The 18,432-nt window shown below is 37.8% G+C and overlaps 1 protein-coding gene across 5 annotated transcripts in view; it reads right to left on the reverse strand.

Annotated features, from left to right (window-relative positions):
* HIF1A (hypoxia inducible factor 1 subunit alpha) overlaps positions 1-18,432 on the reverse strand; it is a 53,350-nt gene that overhangs the window by 19,900 nt on the left and 15,018 nt on the right. For 3 of the 5 annotated variants that reach the window (XM_021941279.2, XM_009211682.2, XM_021941280.2), the window contains exons 2-6: positions 8,782-8,975; positions 7,696-7,841; positions 7,527-7,611; positions 2,511-2,623; positions 1,667-1,869 (exon numbers count right to left, since the gene is read on the reverse strand). In XM_021941279.2, the coding sequence (XP_021796971.1) occupies positions 1,667-1,869; positions 2,511-2,623; positions 7,527-7,611; positions 7,696-7,841; positions 8,782-8,975 (741 nt within the window). The remainder of the gene's footprint in view (positions 1-1,666; positions 1,870-2,510; positions 2,624-7,526; positions 7,612-7,695; positions 7,842-8,781; positions 8,976-18,432) is intronic. The other 2 variants (XM_003901896.3, XM_021941281.2) reach the window with 1 other exon arrangement.

An 18,432-nucleotide genomic window follows, 5' to 3' on the forward strand; every position in this document is an offset into this window, starting at 1 on the left:
TCCCTCACGTGCAGTTCACAGTAGTTTGCCACTCCCATGAGAATCTAATGCTGCCTCTGATCTGACAGCAGGTGAAGCTCAGGTGGGAATGCTCACCACTCACCTGCTATGCAGCCGGGGTCCTAACAGTCTGCGGACTAGTACTGGGGGTTGGGGACCACTACACTAAGACATTAAAACACCATGGGGAGCTCTCTAGCTATAGAGCGGTGGCGGCCACATCAGAATAAGTAGTCCCTCTTCCTCTTGATTAATCTGGAGAAGTAGGCAAGGGCCAGAGCATAAATATCTTTGTTTGCCATGCTAAGTTTAGATTGTATTGTGTAGGTCTATTTTTTTTCAGTCTTTTAAAATGCACATCTTCTTTTGATAAATGAAAATTTACTTCCCTCATCTAGTATTTTTATAAACAAAATATTTTTGTGTGCAAAGATGAAGGGAAGCATTTGAGGCATTTTCAACAGAATGACATGATCTGATTTTCACATTAGGACACCCACTTTCTGGCAACTTGGATGAAAGATTACAAGGGTACAAATCTGTTGGCAAAAAGGCAGCTATGCCAACAACTCAAGTCAAGGGTAATAATGAGCTAATGAATTCAATGGCAGGAGTGCAAGGATGGAAAGGAGGAACTCGATCAAGAGATATATGTAGATAGTAAATCTGTAAGATTTAGACATCAACTGTATGTAGCCAATGAATGTAAAAGAAAAGTTAAGGATGACTTCCAAAGTTTTGTTGGAGTCATGGGCATATGGTGGTGTATTAACCATGATAAGCATTATAGGAAGAAAAGCAGTTTTTGATGATGATGTTGTTTGGGGGCAGTAGTGGTACAGTTCAGTTACAGAAATACTTAGTTTACAATACAGAAGAATATCCAGATAGAAATATTAAGTTGGCAATTAAATAGAATTAGTTACAGAAAGAAATGTGGGAAATAGTGATAGAAACCATGGGCAAGATTGAAGCTTCTCAAGGAAAATATGTAGGATGAAGAGATGTACAAACACTTGGCTTTCTAGTCCCCAACCTAAGGTAATCTATCTTTGCTCAAAATACACACTGCATATTTTTGAAATTCTCTCTTTAAGTAAGCAGAGCCCCTACTGGGGAAAAAAAGACTCATCTTAATTTCTGGATAGCACCTAGTAAAGTAAGCGTTCATAGTACAGAGTAAGTGTTCAATAAATGTGGCTGAATTAATTTACAAAGTTAATCTAATATTATAGGATGTATTATTCTGTTTAATTTAGTGGAAAGCATAGTTTAACACTGAGTAATTTTTTTTTTTTTTTTTTGAGATGGAGTCTTGCTCTGTCATCCAGGCTGGAGTGTGGTGGTGTGATCTTGGCTCACCGCAACCTCCACCTCCCAGGTTCAAGCGATTCTCCTGCCTAAGCCTCCCGAGTAGTGCCCGCCACCATGCAGTGCTAATTTTTGTATTTTTAATAGAGATGGGGTTTCACCACATTGGCCAAGCTGGTCTCAAACTCCTGACCTCAGATGATCCATCCTACCGCGGGCCTCAGCCTTCCAAAGTGCTGGGATTACAGGTGTGAGCCACCATGCATGGCCAACACTGAATCTTTGCTACGGTGAATATTCAATAATGCTGTAGACTAATTAAAACTTTCAAATTCACATTTTAGATCTAATTTACCTTTCGTCACAATAAGAAAATTTCATATCCAGGCTGTGTCGACTGAGAAAAGTCTTGCTATCTAGAGGAATTTCAATATTTGATGGGTGAGGAATGGGTTCACAAATCAGCACCAAGCAGGTCATAGGTGGTTTCTTATACCCACACTGAGGTTGGTTACTGTTGGTATCATATACGTGAATATGGCCTGTGCAGTGCAATACCTGTGTATGAAGAAGAAAACAAAGCAGTTAACAAAAATTTTACAATGCTAGGAAAAAAAAAAAAAGGCAGAGATAAGTTGTTGAGTGTGACATGGCCAGTAAGCTTTGATAAAATTTACTGTCACTAGTGGATTAACCAGGTTTTTGAAAATCAATGAACGTTTTTCCACCACCCATGACCTACTTCCTGCCCAGGGCCTATACATTACTGTTTAAAAAATTCCCCTCATATAAAGTCTAGGCTGCTTTTTCATTCATCTCATCATCCGGGCTGGTTTGATCGTTATTTCTTGCACTGATGACTATGTCTCAACATTGAACAAAGATACAAAACCATGATTAATAGAAAATTAAGCCCTACCAGGATCCAAATATTGTGTGGTTGGCAAAGCCAACTGATTAAGTAAGCCTAGTATACCAGTGCCACAATTCACCTAATTTAAGTTTGTGCCTCAAATTGGCAAATTACTACACGGTTCTGGATTTTGGGAATCATATGCAAATCAGTTGAAGGTATAAATGTTACATAACCAAACACCAAGGAACTGTAAACCTTCCCTCACAATTCTAAAGTTATCTTAATACTGCAATGTCTATGTATAAATAAAGTGTATCATCAATCACAAATAATTTTCACTTACCTTCCATGTTGCAGACTTTATGTTCATAGTTCTTCCTCGGCTAGTTAGGGTACACTTCATTCTGAGAAAAAAGCTTCGCTGTGTGTTTTGTTCTTTACCCTTTTTCACAGGGCCTAATGAAAGCATGAAATAAAGTTTTAAAGCAACTAAATATACAAATTTGTTACAATGAAAGTAGCAAAGTGCCCATCACCTAGATCAACTGAATACCTGTTCAATTAAAAGTCTCAGCATGAACACAGTAATTCATTCCCCTTTTACTCACTCCAGCACACCCAAGAGATCTGACACATACTACTCAGTAGCTCTGATTCCCTGAGTTGACTGAAAGATAATCCATATTTGGGATAACAGTTAATCATTCAAGCAAGTAAGTTTAGTCAAACTACAGAGAAATATAAAAATGGTATGAGTTTGCTCTTTAACTGTGCTATTGGTACACAAGAATCCCTAAAGAAAGAACTTCAGCAAACTCTTCCTATTCTTTCCTGAATGTGTTAGCTCAATTTCTAATAAGCACTCTGTGTATTTACAGAACCTTTAAAATAGCAACTTTCTTTTTAATAACAAATAACATTTTTACATATCTTATTTTTTCCCCTTAATTTATCTAGTAAAGCAGGCAGAAAATTATTTCTACTTTGTTACTATAAGAAAACAACAACAGATCAAATGACTTATCAAAAGTTACAGAAATAGGGCATGGTGGCTCATGCCCGTAATCCCAGCACTTTGGGAGGCTGAGGCAGGAGGATCACTTGAGGTCAGGAGTTCGAGACCAGCCTGGCCAACATGGTGAAACCCTGTCTCTACTAAAAATACAAAAATTAGCTGGGTGTGATGGTGGGTGCCTGTAATCCCAGCTACTCGGGAGACTGAGGCAGTCGAATCACTTGAACCCGGGAGGCGGAGGTTGCAATGAGCTGAGACTGTGCCACTGCACTCCAACCTGGGCGACAGAGTGAGAATCCATCTCAAAAAAAAAAAAAAAAAAAAAAAAAAACCTACAGAAATAAAGTAAAGTCAGAATTAAGTAAAGTCTATTCACTCCTATTTCAAACCTTCTATAACTAAAAATGAGATTATATTTAGGTGACTAAGGAAATAGCATCTTGCTAGGCATGGTGGCTCATGCCTCATGCCTGTAATCCCAGCACTTTGGAGGCTGAGGCAGGAAGATCACTTGAGGCCAGAAGTTTGAGACCATGCTGGCCATCATGGTAAAACCCCATCTCTACTAAAAATATAAATATTAGCTAGGTGTGGTGTTGCACGCTTATAATCCCAGCTACTCGGGAGGTTGAGGCGTGAGAATCACTTGAACCCAGGAGGCAGAGGTTGCAGTGAACTGAGATTGTGCCACTGCACTCCAGCCTGGGTGGCAAAGTGAGACACTGTCTCAAAAAAAAAAAAAAAAAAAAAAAAAGGAAATAGCCTCTTGATTTCTTATCTTCATTGGTCAATGTACTTCAAAACACATATAAAAATATTTATTATTTAGAACCTGGACTAGAGATTGCAGGCAATACAAAGATGAGTAAGACACACCACCTTTCCTGAAGAAGTTAAAAATGTAGTAGATACAGTAAGGTCAACAAAAACACAATGTAGAGTTGGTACTTGAGACTTATAAAAATGCTTTAAGGGAGGATAGGGAGAGCTTAGAGGAATAACTTCTAGTCAAGGGGAATCAAGAAGTCCTGCTTAGAAAAAGAGACATTAGAATGTCAGTAAGTAGAGATGGGTTAGAAGGTTCCAGGGAGAAGGAAGAGAATGAAAAGCACAGAGGTAGGAAAAATAGGACATGTTTGAAAAACTGCATATAGTAGTTTGTCCACAATGTAAAGTACACATAGAAGAGTAGGAAGGCAAAGTCAGAAGGGAAGGTTAGGGCTGTACTACGGAGGCCTGTGGATGTCCACATGGAGTCCTGCCTAAATATTCAACAAGGGGCTTTTAAAAAGCACAATCAGTAACTTAAGGAAAATTAACTTAGCAGCAATATATATGTTAGAATTACGTGACTGTAATGAGAGGGCTGAGCCAGTAGCAGTAGTATGAGTGAAAAGAATGGTGGTAAAAGACAAATGAAGAGGTAGCTCTTAATAGACTTGAAAACGGATGGAAATAAGACAGGAGAGAAAATCAAATCTAGAAATTGTAATGCTAGTATATTGGAAGAACACTGTCAAGTAGAAAAGAAATGAGAGTAAGTTTAAATGTAGGCATGGTTAGCTAGAAATGCTGGGCTCTTAAGGAACAAGATGAATTCTAGCCTATACTCATTTAATAATGGAACTAAGCAAGATGGGCAGTCCTGGTACTGATGCATGCCACTTGGGTTTACTTAGGTAAGAAGTGAATTTGCCCTCCCTGGAAGGATTCAAGAGTATATTTTTAAAAGATGCCATGAGAGCAAAGGGTGGGGGTGGGAGGCGAGGGGAAGGGAGGGAGTGTGGGAGGGAGAGAGAGAGAAAGAGAGAATGAGTGTGTCGTGTGTGTACGTAGGTGGTGATGGTTGTGGTAGTGGCAGTAAAGATCCACATGCAAAATCCTTTGGGTATGTTCAGTCCTTCATAATCTAAGCTTGAATTATACTGACCTTTGAAAAGAACCCAAGGCCTTTGAATGGGGACCTGCAGATTAATTTAAAAATCAAGGTAACTGAAAAAGTACTAGTGTTTTCCTAATGAGGAAAAAAAAACAACAACAACAAACCATTAAAAAAAAAACCCTAAATTTTAAACTCTCTAAAAATAAGTCTTATTTTGTAATAATTTATAAATTCTGAAGCATTTTTCTAGAATTTATACGGAAGAATAATAGGACTGTTTGTCCTATTATAAACACACCACTGGCTCTCAGTGTATCACTAAAATATGATGCTTTGCAACAGTCCCTAGTTTCTAAAAGAGAAAAATCTGCATTTTAGTTTCCCAATGGAACATCAATAATTCATAACCACATTAGGAATGATTTCAAAATGTTTGTGTGCTTTAAAAAAGAACATTTGGTTCGAAACATACATTTAAACTATATTAAGACTATCTGATTTAGAATAATGCATTAACATCATTACCAAATCAGAACAAGACTTCCTAATATCCATCCATTTATAGTCTAGCCCCAGGGAAGCACTGAGCAGTCAATATAAACCTCAACTCTGCACATTAGAACTCATATATTAAACTCACTGACAGCCCACTTAGGTCCTTGCTCATCGCATATTTACTCCTCCTTTATACAGAATTCTAAAAAGTATGCATTTGTTTTCCAAATTAACAGTAAAAACACAATATGAAATTTAAAAACAGGAGTCAGGTCCCGCTGACAGCGTGAAAAAAGACAGAATGTGAGAATTCAAGAATATGAAAAGCGCTCCAAAGGACTAATGAGCGCGGACTCTGAAGCCAGTCTACTGAAGTTCAGCCCAAGCTCTGCCATTTACTAACCAAATAATGTTGGGAAAGTTACTTAGTAACTCTGTGCCTCAGTTTCCTGGTAAAACAGAAATTGTCTAACAGTGAACTTCACAGGGTTGTTGTGAGGAATAAAGGAGTTAAAAGCATATAAAATAGGAAGAACAGTGTCTTGGCACAGAGCATTCTCTCAATGGAGGTTAGCTATTATAATAAATGATATGAAAAAGAAAACCTCAAATATTATACAAAAAATAAATTTGAGGTTGTATAATATAGAAGCAAACAAACGTATTCACTTAAATTGGAGAGCAACAAAGGACAGCAGAACATAAGAAATTTTCCTTGTGGTATCTTTCCATCATGAAGAAAAGTTCAATTATGATCAGTATACACTGCTTAAGAAGGTACAAATGTGGAATGACTTGCTTGAATTGTTTTTGTAATTCAAGAGGTACTTTCCAAAAATCTTAGAACACATGATTTTTTAAATAATTACGATCAGTATACACTGTTTAAGAACACACAAATGTAGAAAGACTTTAATTTTTTAATTCACGAGGTACTTTCCAAAAATCTCGGAACACTTGATTATTTTTAACAATTCATTCATAAGAATTAGCGGTCTTACTGTCTATTTTTGTTAATATGTGGGCCTCCACAATGTAATACTTATAATCTAACTACACGGTCTTGAATTATTGAGAACATCCGAAGAAGTCAGATAAGCAGTTGTTTGTCTTAAAATTCTGGTGAACTTTTTTTTATTGGGCCTTAGACTCAGACTGGCACCTCAACTTTAATGATTCTCTAAAGTCCTATTATCTGCCATTTGTATTATAATTTCTCCATGCCTTAATGGTGTATTTTAATTTTTAACTCCACCAGGTGTGGTGGCTCATGCCTATAATCCTAGCACTTTGGGAGGCTGAGCCGGGAGGATCACTTGAGTCCAGGAGTTCAAGACCAGCCTGGGCAATACAGCGAGAACCCCCATCTCAATTTTAAAAAAAATGGTAGCCTGGGTGATGGCTCATGCCTGTAATCCCAACACTTTGGGAGACAGAGATGAGAGGATGGTTGAAGCTCAGTAGTTCAAGACCAGCCTGAGCACCACAGTAAGACTTCGTCTCTACAAATGATTTTTAAAAAATTAGCTGGGCATGGTAGCATGCGTCTATGGTCCCAGCTAACTTGGGAGACTGAGGTGGGAGGATCGCTTGAGTCCCAGCAGTAAAGGCTGCAGTGAGCTGATTGTGCCACTGCACTCCAGCACAGGCAACAGAGCGAGACCCCATCTTAAAAAAAAATAAAAAAAAAAAGGTTATTTATAACTCTCTTGGTCATGATTTTAATTTATTTTTCCATTTTATTTCTCACACATGCACAATTATTTATGCAATTAGGTGGGCTTTCAAAATGAAATTCCTAAAAACTAGAATAATAGTTTTAATGAAGAATAGACTTAACGTTTTATTAAACATGAAATAACATTCTGCCTTAGGTAAGTTACAATAGCAAAGTTTAATAATTAGCAATAGTATCTGATTATGTAAAACCACCTGTCACATTAAATCAAACAGCAGACTTTTCTTACCATTTCTGTGTGTAAGCATTTCTCTCATTTCCTCATGGTCACATGGATGAGTAAAATCAAACACACTGTGTCCAGTTAGTTCAAACTGTAAACACATTTTTAAAAATTAGGGCTATATCATAAAATCATAAAAACATATAGGAGGGCTCTTAATATGTGTGCATTTTACCTGAGTTAATCCCATGTATTTGTTCACATTATCAGAAATGTAAATCATGTCACCATCATCTGTGAGAACCATAACAAAACCATCCAAGGCTTTCAAATAAAAGCAATTCATTTGTGCTTTCATTTCATCTTCAATATCCAAATCACCTAAAAAGGGCACAAGAAGAGGAAAATAATTAGTTAAAAAGTTGTACTTAAATGATATAATATTTAGATGTTTTTATAAAGTTTTCTTGCAGATACTTTAATATATATAGCCATTTTAACACAGAACAGTGAAGGCCAGAAGCTAGAAAGACTATAATTAGATGTGCCAGCTGCTTTTCATGATTATTTAAAGTAATGCAGCAAGGCAAACCATAGAAGAAAGAAGAGTCATGTTTTTTATTTACTTATTATTATTATTATTGAGATGGAGTCTCACTCTGTCGCCCAGGCTGGAGTGCAGTGGCGCGATCTCGGCTCACTGCAAGCTCCGCCCTCTGAGTTCAAGCGATTCTCCTGCCTCAGCCTCCTGAGTAGCTGGGATTACAGGCACCTGCCAGTGCGCCCATCTAATTTTTTGTATTTTTGGTAGAGACGGGGTTTCACCATTTTGGCCAGGCTGGTCTTGAACTCCTCATCTCATGATCCACCCACCCCGGTCCTCCCAAAGTGCTGGGATTACAGGCGTGAGCCACCGTGCCCAGCCTGAGTCATGTTTTTCAAAGAAAGAAAGGTAGATGGAACAGGAGAAAAAGGGAAAAAACAAACAAACAAAAAGCCAGTATCTTATTCCTGACTAAAGCTTTAAAAGCAGGTAATAAAAAGGATGTTATATTAGAAAAGAATTGGGAGTATGTTTAAGAGAATAAAGCAAAACAAATTACAATGCAAAAAAAAAGATTATTTCAAAGAATAACTGATAAGAAAAAAATGAAGCTTGATAAAAATAGTAAGAATTACAGAAAAAATTTTAAACATGTACATATCACAATATAAGGAGATATGCAAAATCAAAACATTGCGACCACCTTCTAAAAATAATTTCTATTTACTTCTAACTTCTAATTTTCAGGCCTATTTCTACCCTTGTAAAATAACTCACCAGCATCCAGAAGTTTCCTCACACGCAAATAGCTGATGGTAAGCCTCATAACAGAGGCCTTATCAAGATGCGAGCTCACATTATGTGGAAGTGGCAACTGATGAGCAAGCTCATAAAAAACTTCAGATTCTTTACTTCGCCGAGATCTGGCTGCATCTCGAGACTTTTCTTTTCGACGTTCAGAACTTATCCTACTTAACAACAACAACAAAAAAAATAAGAGATGGAAAGTGTATACAAGTTAGTTTGCCTTAACTTGAATAAAACTACATTTCTGCTTATCACAGAAGGATTAGAAGATGCCATGTAATTAAGTTACATGGAGATTTGTCTACGAGATTAATGTACTTTTATAAAGGACAACTATACAAATTTTGGATTACTGCACACATAAGGAACTCTCACAAAAAGTCCAAAACCAAGCGTTAAACCTGTCGGAAGCAGGTGTTTCCTCCCCAGCATGTGTAACTGGAGAGAATGTTTTTATTTTAGGCAAAAACTTAAAGTAGCCTGTACATCTAAGGCTGTAATTCATAGAATTCAAAAGTAGTCTCAACACAGAGAAACCACGACTAAGGCTAGAGAAACTGCCTAAAGTTGTACATAATAACTTGAAAACAGGAGTTGTTAGCAGGTAGAATGGTAATAGCTACAAACTGATTTCTACTCAAGTTTCTTTAGACTCCAGTACTTTCTCACCGTTTACCTTACCACATGAACAACACTAACAATAAGCTATAGGAACTGATATTAGCAGCTGTAAGCCAGTGCAGGTTGTCTCCTCCCTTAGCAGCCCCTTATCTATTACTGGCACAACAGGTGCCAAATAAATGCAGGAATATGGAAGAAAAAAAGCTGTGGCACACACAATACCCAGAATTTAAAGGGATAGGTTAGCAAAGATAAAGGTGTCAATACAATGACATATCTTCAGGGAACTCTTTCAAGAAGGATGTCAGAGTCAAAGATTTTCATTGTCACACCAAGCAAATCTGTCATCCTTTGCTTAACTGCCTAGTGACATCTAATAGCTTCTTGAATAGCGACAGTTTATGTATGAAAGGTTACCATGTGCCAACATTACCCTGTACTAGGTGCCTAGTTCTCTCACAACAACCTGTAAATAGGTTAAATATTGTCCCTATTTTACAAATGAAGAAACTGGCGTTCAATAGGTTAAAAGTAGCCATTATGTAGCAAATAGGATTTGAATCCAGGTGTTTTTTCACTCTAAAGTCTTTGCTCTTCCACTGTATTTCTCTTCTTAATGGGGAATGCTGCTTCTACTTTAAACATACACATGATCTCCTATGCCCCTGAACTCACTCCTGTTAAACAGGTTCTTCACCAAAAGTTAAAAACCGCTATTATGATTTCGTGAGCATTGGGCAGTATGCTAAATAAGGACTTTTAGCCAGCATTATTTTACTTAATCCTCCTTACATCCTGTGAATGAAGTACCTAATTGTATCCACCTCAGATCTCTCCTCCTTCCAAATGATCTGCAAAGCTGAAAGGTACAACCATAGAAGCAACATTCTGGACTAACAGGCACAGTTCTCAGCATATGCTCTTGTTACAATATAACATGTTGTATTGTGACAATAGCAATACTAATTTTAGCACTTAAGTTTATGTGCTTACAGGACTTTTATACTTTAATGAGGAATGTAAGCATGTTATTGAACTTTGATACAAAAAACTTCAACTCAAGCATGTAGATCAATTTAACTTGAGTACCTTGAAATTTAAGGTGAGCTATTAAAAACTATTATCTTCATCTGGTTAGATAGATGGTGGAGTAAAAAAAGGAAGAAACTATTATTACTTAAAACTGGTTATATGAATCTATATGAACTATAACTAGTTATATGAACTAGGATTTTCTCAATGCTGTACAATAAAAAAAATTAGTCACTGAGGCTACATGAAAATGCAAATGCCAGCAGTCTATTTTATTTTTCATTTCGCTGCATTGTTCTCTGTAAATGTGTTCAATTTGAACTTAAAAATAAAATGTTATGACTTGATCTGTATAAGCAGAAGAGTAAAATAAAAAAAAGTATGACAATAATAATTCCAGCATACACTGGAGTTCCATACACCATTCCCAGGATGGGGAGTATCTAGCAGGTCCCTATTGGCCCTAACAGAAACTCCCTCACTTCCTCCCCGACCCCCTAAGTTGTAGGTGAGAGGCAGTGATAGCTGTGGGAAATAGCTTTCTATTTGGTTCAAATAAAGCCTCCAAAATAGAGTGATGATCAATTATCTCATGTTAAACCTGAATATTAGTTCAAATGCCAAAATCAGTCCAGGTGTTCTTTATTACCTAGGCTGGTCTTGAACTCCTAAGCTCAAGCAATTCTCCTGCCTCAGCCTCACAAAAGGCTCAAATTACAGGCTTGCACCATTGTGCCTACCCAAAGTATTCAGAATTTTATAAGCAACTTACCATATTTTTTCTGAACCACTCAACTGATGTAAACTACCAATAAATGACTACCCAAATGAAACACTTGGTGAAAAATTGAAAACCTTACAATACATGCTATATATGCCTTTTTTTTTTTTTAATGGAGTTCTGATCTTGTCACCCAGGCTGGAGTGCAATGGCAAGATCTTGGTTCACCACACCACTTCCCAGGTTCAAGCAATTCTCCTGCCTCAGCCTCCCGGGTAGCTGGGATAGCTGGGATTATAGGCATGCAGCACCAAGCCAGGTTAATTTTTGTATTTTTAGTACAGACAGGGTTTCACCATGTTGGCCAGGCTTGTCTCGAACTCCAGACCTCAAGTAATCCACCCGCCTCGGCCTCCCAAAGTGCTGGGATTACAGGCGCGAGTATATGCTTTTAAAGGGTATCCAAGCAAGCTAACTATGGTGATGGAATGTCTCTGAACATTCTAGTTCCTCTGAAATGCATGTGTTGTCCAGAACTTTGAAGATAGCAATGACTATCCAAGGAGTGGCAATAAGCGTCTAGACAAATCCATTAGAAATGTGAGGTTAGATAAAGCATCTAAAGGACAGTATATTTAAAAGCTAGTGTAGACTGAAAATAAGAATTTGAGCATGAGCCTGAATTTTGGAAGAAAACCAGCCTTCAAGAAAACAACTAATATAGAGTTGACAAACCTATATTAGATGAAGAAGGTGATAAAAATCATTAGGTCCTTTATCACACAATGAGTCTAGACATAAACCAATCAGGGGATCTATAATAAAGATTTAATGGAGAAATTTTTATGATAGTCTTCATATGTGACTACTAGAGGTCTTGTGACATTTCTAAGTAAGCTTAAAGCTAAAGCTTCCGAAGTTCTTATGAGTTTCAGCATCTAAACTGCCCAGCTTCTTGTCTAGTCACAGGAAGGCTAATTTTATCAGTTTTATACCACAGAATTACAGTACTGACCAATAATTATTCTGTTAGACCAGGGGGTCTAGGTCCCACAGAGATGAATCCTGTACTATCTGTTTTATTGCTTACATTGCACAACAGAAGATGTATAGATCAGAAAGAAGTACATCTTCTGCATGCAAATAAGGTCACTATATTTCTCTAAATTTTATAAATTGCATCTATTTTGTTTTTAAGTATAGGTCAAATGAAGTTCTGCTGCTGCTACGTTCTGCTACTGCATAAGGTACTGTTTCTGTTAAGAGTACAGTCAAAATAGTTTGTTTCCCCATTTCTATGACTGTTCTAGATCTAAAGCTGGGAGTATACTACTGGCAAAATAGCTCAATCTTTGTGGTACTGTAGTTTTTACATGTTTACTATTTTATTATTTAATATACAGTATTAGACACAAAAGTAACAATTATATCTTGAAATTATTTTGTATAGGAAATATATTTAGAAAAATAATTGAGCCCCTGTCTTATGAAGATTCTTGTGTACAAAGTTCATGAATAAGCAATAGCTGTTTATAGAGAATGTCTATTATTCTTCAGATTAAGAACACAAAACATTTGGTGCTTTGTAGTAGGTCAGTAAAAATTAAAAAAAATAAAAGGACACAAAATAATAGTAGGCATTTGAAGTCATCTTTCCGTATTGCACAAAAAGCCTTTTAGCATTCCTAATTGTAAAAATATGTGACTTCGAGAACTGAAGTTAAACCATAACTATTTAAAATGTTAGCAGATTATCAGATTTATTTCTAATAAAGTTAATGTACCTCAATTCTATTATCTGGTGAAATAACTCTTTCTGGCCTTGAAGGTACAAGTTGGTTTTTGTTGTTTTTGCACTTGTGTCAGTATTTCTACAGGACTGACATTCTGAAGTGAAATTTCATGATATAAAAAATGTGCTACTGAAATTTTTAAAAGTACATAATAGCTTTCCAAATGGTTCTGTGCCCATTTTTGTCTCTGCCAGTTCATGAATATGTATATCAATTGCCCCATGGACTCTGCAATATATTATGCATCTTTTTAATCTTATTAATTTCTGCTGAGTTGATAGGTGAGAATTATATCTCATCGTTTTAACTGCCCTGCACTTTTTAAAGTCTCAGGCCCAAGAAAAATACAAAGAAAAGTTCATGTTCACTTTCAGTTGGCATTTTTGCCTGCAGTTTTATTTTCATTTTATTTTAGAGACAGAGTCTTGCTCTATCACCCAGGCTGGAGTACAGTGACATGATCATAAGCTCACTGCAGCCTCGAAATTGTGGGCTCAAGTGATCCTCCCTCTCTCCACCTCAGCCTCTCAAGTACCTACAGGCACACACTACCATGCCCAACTAATTCTGTTAAATTTTTTGCAGAGACGGAATCTATGTTGCCTAGAGTGGTCCTGAACTCTTGGGCTAAAGTAATCCTCCTGCCTTGGCCTCCCAAAGTGCTAGGATTATAGGTGTGAGCCATCCAACCTTGCCTTTGCCAGTATTTTTAAATCTAAACACCTATGCATGGTGCTTACTATGTACACAGTGGTATTCTAAACATTTCTCACCTATTATTTAACATTTATTATTATCACCATGTTACAGATAAGGACCCTGGCTAAATAGCTTACCCAACGTTACTCCGTTAATAAATGGCAGAACCTATATTCCACTCAAGCAGTCTGGTGTCCATGCGATTAAGACTATGCTGTCTCTCAAAAACTCATCCTAATTACCAAGGCAAGTATTTGTAAGTCTAGGCTATTATTATAAAGTTCGAAATTTGCCTACTTCACATACCAAAGACATAAAGGAGGAATTATAGAGGTTGGCTTCAGAATTTAGGACTTGACTTAAGCTATTCAGAGGGATTCAGAACCAGGCTCTTTCTTGGAGTTTGCTTATAAATCCAGAATCCTAACTGAAAAGCACCTACAATGGTGATAGATGCTCTCTGCTCTACTGTCCATCAGCTCTTCAAAGCAAGGCAATCCCTTCCGGTAACGCCAATCATTACGGGGAAAGAATCAAAAGATGGTAATTCAGTCTACCCTATATACTCCCAGTAGACTTTATTTGTACAGAGCAGCTATTTCAATATCTAAGTTCAACATTGTTGGTGTTTTACTTGCTCAACATTTGTCTGGCAGTCACAGAAACTTTCTTTTTTGTTTGTTTGTTGTTTTTTTTTTTTTTTTCCCTGAGATGGCATTTCACCCTTGTTGCCCAGACTGGAATGCAATGGTATGATCTCAGCTCACTGCAACCTCTGCCTCCTAGGTTCAAGCAATTCTCCTGCCTCAGCCTCCCGAGTAGCTGGGATTACAGGCACATGCCACCACGCCCAGCTAATTTTTGTATTTTTAGTAGAGATGTAGTTTCTCTGTGTTGGCCAGGCTGGTCTGGAACTCCTGACCTCAGGTGATCTGCCCGCCTCGGCCTCCCAAAGTGTTTGGATTACAGGCGTGAGCCACTGTGCCCGGCCCTTCCTTGTTGTTTGTACTCATTTTTAAAGTTCTTCTAACTTGTATTAGGCCAAATTAATGAAGAAAGGCTGAAGTTTTTTAAATATTAAAAACATTTTAGATCTCTACCTAAAGCTAATACACATACTATAATGATGCAGTCTCCTCACATGAGGTGATTTTCTGAGACTAACTGGTTTTTAAGTGGGAAGGGTTTTGTCCTCCAGAATTTTGTATGATGGTGGCATAATCACTGGAAGGTTAACTCTCAAGGTCTAATCCTCAAGGTTTTGAATTCCATCATTTTCCACAGGAAAACAAAAGGAAAATCCACCAAGTTCTTGGTTTGTATTTTGCAGCACATTTGAAGGAATTTTAGGAACTGAAATACCACCAAACAAATAAACAAAAAGTATAACACAATCAGTACTTAGTAAAACAACATCTCACATTTCCATAAGAGAATTCAGTTACTGTTCTTTTTCCTTAAATGGCTTTGAGCATTGTGTTGCTGTTTGCATAAGACTGTTTACTAACCTGATTGTTTTCACAGACTTGGGACACTTAGATCTTTGAATGTTCCAGCAAACATTCAATTTGGTGTCAGTGTGACATTAAGATATACTCCTTACACAGCTCCACTCTATATTTCACAGTGGGCTCAGTTAATCTACTTTGATTCTATTTTTATAAATCTAAATAATCTCCCTATTGTTTTAGAAAAAACTCTCCAACAGCTTTTTCCCCCGTCTGCTCCCGCACCACAGCAATCAACAAAACAGAAGACAACTTCTGTAACCAAATCGGGAGGGGAGGGGTTCTCTCCACCACCAGGTGAGCAATCAGTTCTGCAGCGGACACCAACTGGGTGTCCTTCAATTCAATTCTAACACTATCTACCTGGAGATAGTGTCAGGTTGAGGGCTCAGGCCTCAAGACTGCCCCCTCAACACCAGTTGCAAGTCTGGGCCTCAGGAACTTCTGACCAACAGACTTGAAAAGTTGGGATTCTCACAAACCCGTCTTTGCTGGAGCAGCTCACAGAACTCAGGGAAAACATGTTCACCAGTTTATTATAGAGGATATTACTAAGGATACAGATGAAGAGATGTGTGGGGCGAGGTATGGGAGAAAGGATGCATCTATCAAGTACCATGCACTATGCTAGGTACTAGAAATATAGTGAGAAGTAGAACAGTCTTTGAGCTTAAATGGCCTCCCACTCCTTAGTCTACTGAAATAGTCACCTAATGCTTTATTCCCAAATGCTTGTCTAGCTGCATCATGAAGGGCATTCAACATTTCAAATTCCTAGGCCTCACTAGGAATTTGAATCTGTAAATTCTGATTCAGTAGATCTAAGTCAGGATCCCAAAATCTGAGTTTTTTTGTTTTTTTGTTTTTTTTTTTTTTGAGACGGAGTCTAGGTCTGTCGCCCAGGCTGGAGTGCAGTGGCCGGATCTCAGCTCACTGCAAGCTCCGCCTCCCAGGTTTACGCCATTCTCCTGCCTCAGCCTCCCGAGTAGCTGGGACTACGGGTGCCCGCTACCTCGTCCAGCTAGTTTTTTGTATTTTTAGTAGAGACGGGGGTTTCACCGGGTTAGCCAGGATGGTCTCGATCTCCTGACCTCGTGATCCGCCCGTCTCGGCCTCCCAAAGTGCTGGGATTACAGGCTTGAGCCACCGTGCCCGGCCCCAAAATCTGAGTTTTTAAAAACTCCCAAGATGCATATGATACGTAAGTTTGGGAACCACTAGCTGATCATTATTGCCAACCACTGTTACTCTGCTTTAATTTCTTTCTGAAACCATCACCATAAAGATCCTTCTAAAGTAAAGAAATTTGGTATTACGGCCTGATTAAAATCCCATTAAATGTACACAGGACAACGTTTAATTATTTTAAAAGAAAGCCCTCCCTTACCTAGTTCCCTGTCCACCTCTTTATCCTCATCATTTTCCACATTCTCTAGTCACACTGCAGTTACTTAAAAGCACCAGTATTTCCTTTCTGGCTTGCTTACTCTACTCCTTCTGCTTGGGGTACCCTTCCCAATATCTGGCTTGGTAAATTTATGAGAGAAACTTTTAAAGATTTAATGCAAACATCATTTTGTTTCTGGTTATTTTTTTTCCCTGTCTTCCAGAACTGGTCCTCTCTGGTAGAACTGATCACTAGTTATTTGGCTATATTAATCTTCCTTTACAACCCTTAAAGGTTCTTGGGGGCAGGACACTGTCACACATTCATCTTTGTCTTCTCAGTAGTGATGTGCGTAAGTTTGACTTTGACATATTTGGCCCAAATCTGCTATGACTTTGATTTCTGGCACAGGACAAGTTGACTGCCCTTTCAACATTTTTTTTGGAGAATCTCTGATTTGTGCTTTATTAGTGCTCCTAATCATAATTAACCAGCATATCAATGTTAGTACTATTAAATAAACATACTATTTGAATTTACTACAATTATCTGGATATGCATTTTCAAGTATAAGCAAGCATACTAGATATAAGTTACAGTGAAAATCTTACATTCTTTTGTCTCCCTGTTTCTTTGCACCGCCGTAGTCTTTTCCTGTAACAGCAACTAGAATAATCCTTTTAACAAGAAATCAAGTCATATCACTCCTCTCTGCTTAAAATGGTTTTTGCCTCATTTAGAGTAAAAGCCAAAGCCCTTCCAGTAGTCCATATGGGCCTCCACAATGGCGTCATTACCTCTTTGATCTCATCTTCTACCACTTTGCCCCCTTTGCTCATTCTATTCTAACCAAACTAGCCTCCTTACTGTTCCTTAAAACACTTCAAACACACTGTCTCCTAGGGCCTTTGCACTAGTTGTTTCCCTTGCTACCCTAAATACCTAAGAGGCTTGCTTTTCCACCTTTTTCAAGTCTTTGTCCCAGTCTCACCATTATTGAGATTCCCTGATCACTGCCTCCATCTTGGTCCTCTTGCCCTGCTCTATTTTTATGAAAGCCTAAGTACGTATCTTACTTGTTTACTTATTTTCTACCCCACCAATCCACACCTACACTGGAAAGTAAGTTCCACAAAGGCAGAAACTTTTGTCTATTTTGTTCAATGAACATCCCAAGCACCTAGAACAGTTTCTGACACATAAGTATTCAATTATGTGCTGGCTGAATGTATGAATTAATAAGTTGAGATTCGATCACTAGTTGAAATACAAATATATATTTTTGCAAGAATAAATGCTACAATAACTGATTATGACAGCTAATTTTGTGTACAAAAACAACCATTTATTCATCTAGCCAAGTTCCTGGCACAGAAAAGCAGCTTAGTAAATGTTAACAAATGAATCGTGGAATAAATGTGAACATAGGGAAACACAGGCATTAGCCACAAGGTAAACATCACAGCCAGCAGTGCCATCTTCCTGAAGTAGAAAAAAACAGCTACTAATTAAAACAATCACCCAGCAGTATAACAATGAAAAGTATCACCATAAACCAAGGCAAGTAAGTGATCTTGCTAGGAAACAGATTTAGAGGTGTAAAGAGAGAGCTGAGAAACTAGAATGTCAATTTGCTGAAAGAGGTTCAGTGTTTAAGATTAGTTCCCTTATCGCTTTCATCTACACTCATGTCTTTTACTGTTTTGTCCTAAGCTAATGTGGTCAGGAAAATGTATGAGTTATAGTTAATGTTCTTAACCATTAAGTTATTAGTCAGGTGTAAGGGTGCACTCCTGTAGTCCCAGCTACTCAGGAGGCTGAGGCAGGAGGATTATTTGTGCCCAGGAGTTCAACGCTGCA

This window comes from Papio anubis, chromosome 7, assembly GCF_008728515.1.
Source record: "Papio anubis isolate 15944 chromosome 7, Panubis1.0, whole genome shotgun sequence".
Lineage (NCBI taxonomy): Eukaryota > Metazoa > Chordata > Mammalia > Primates > Cercopithecidae > Papio > Papio anubis.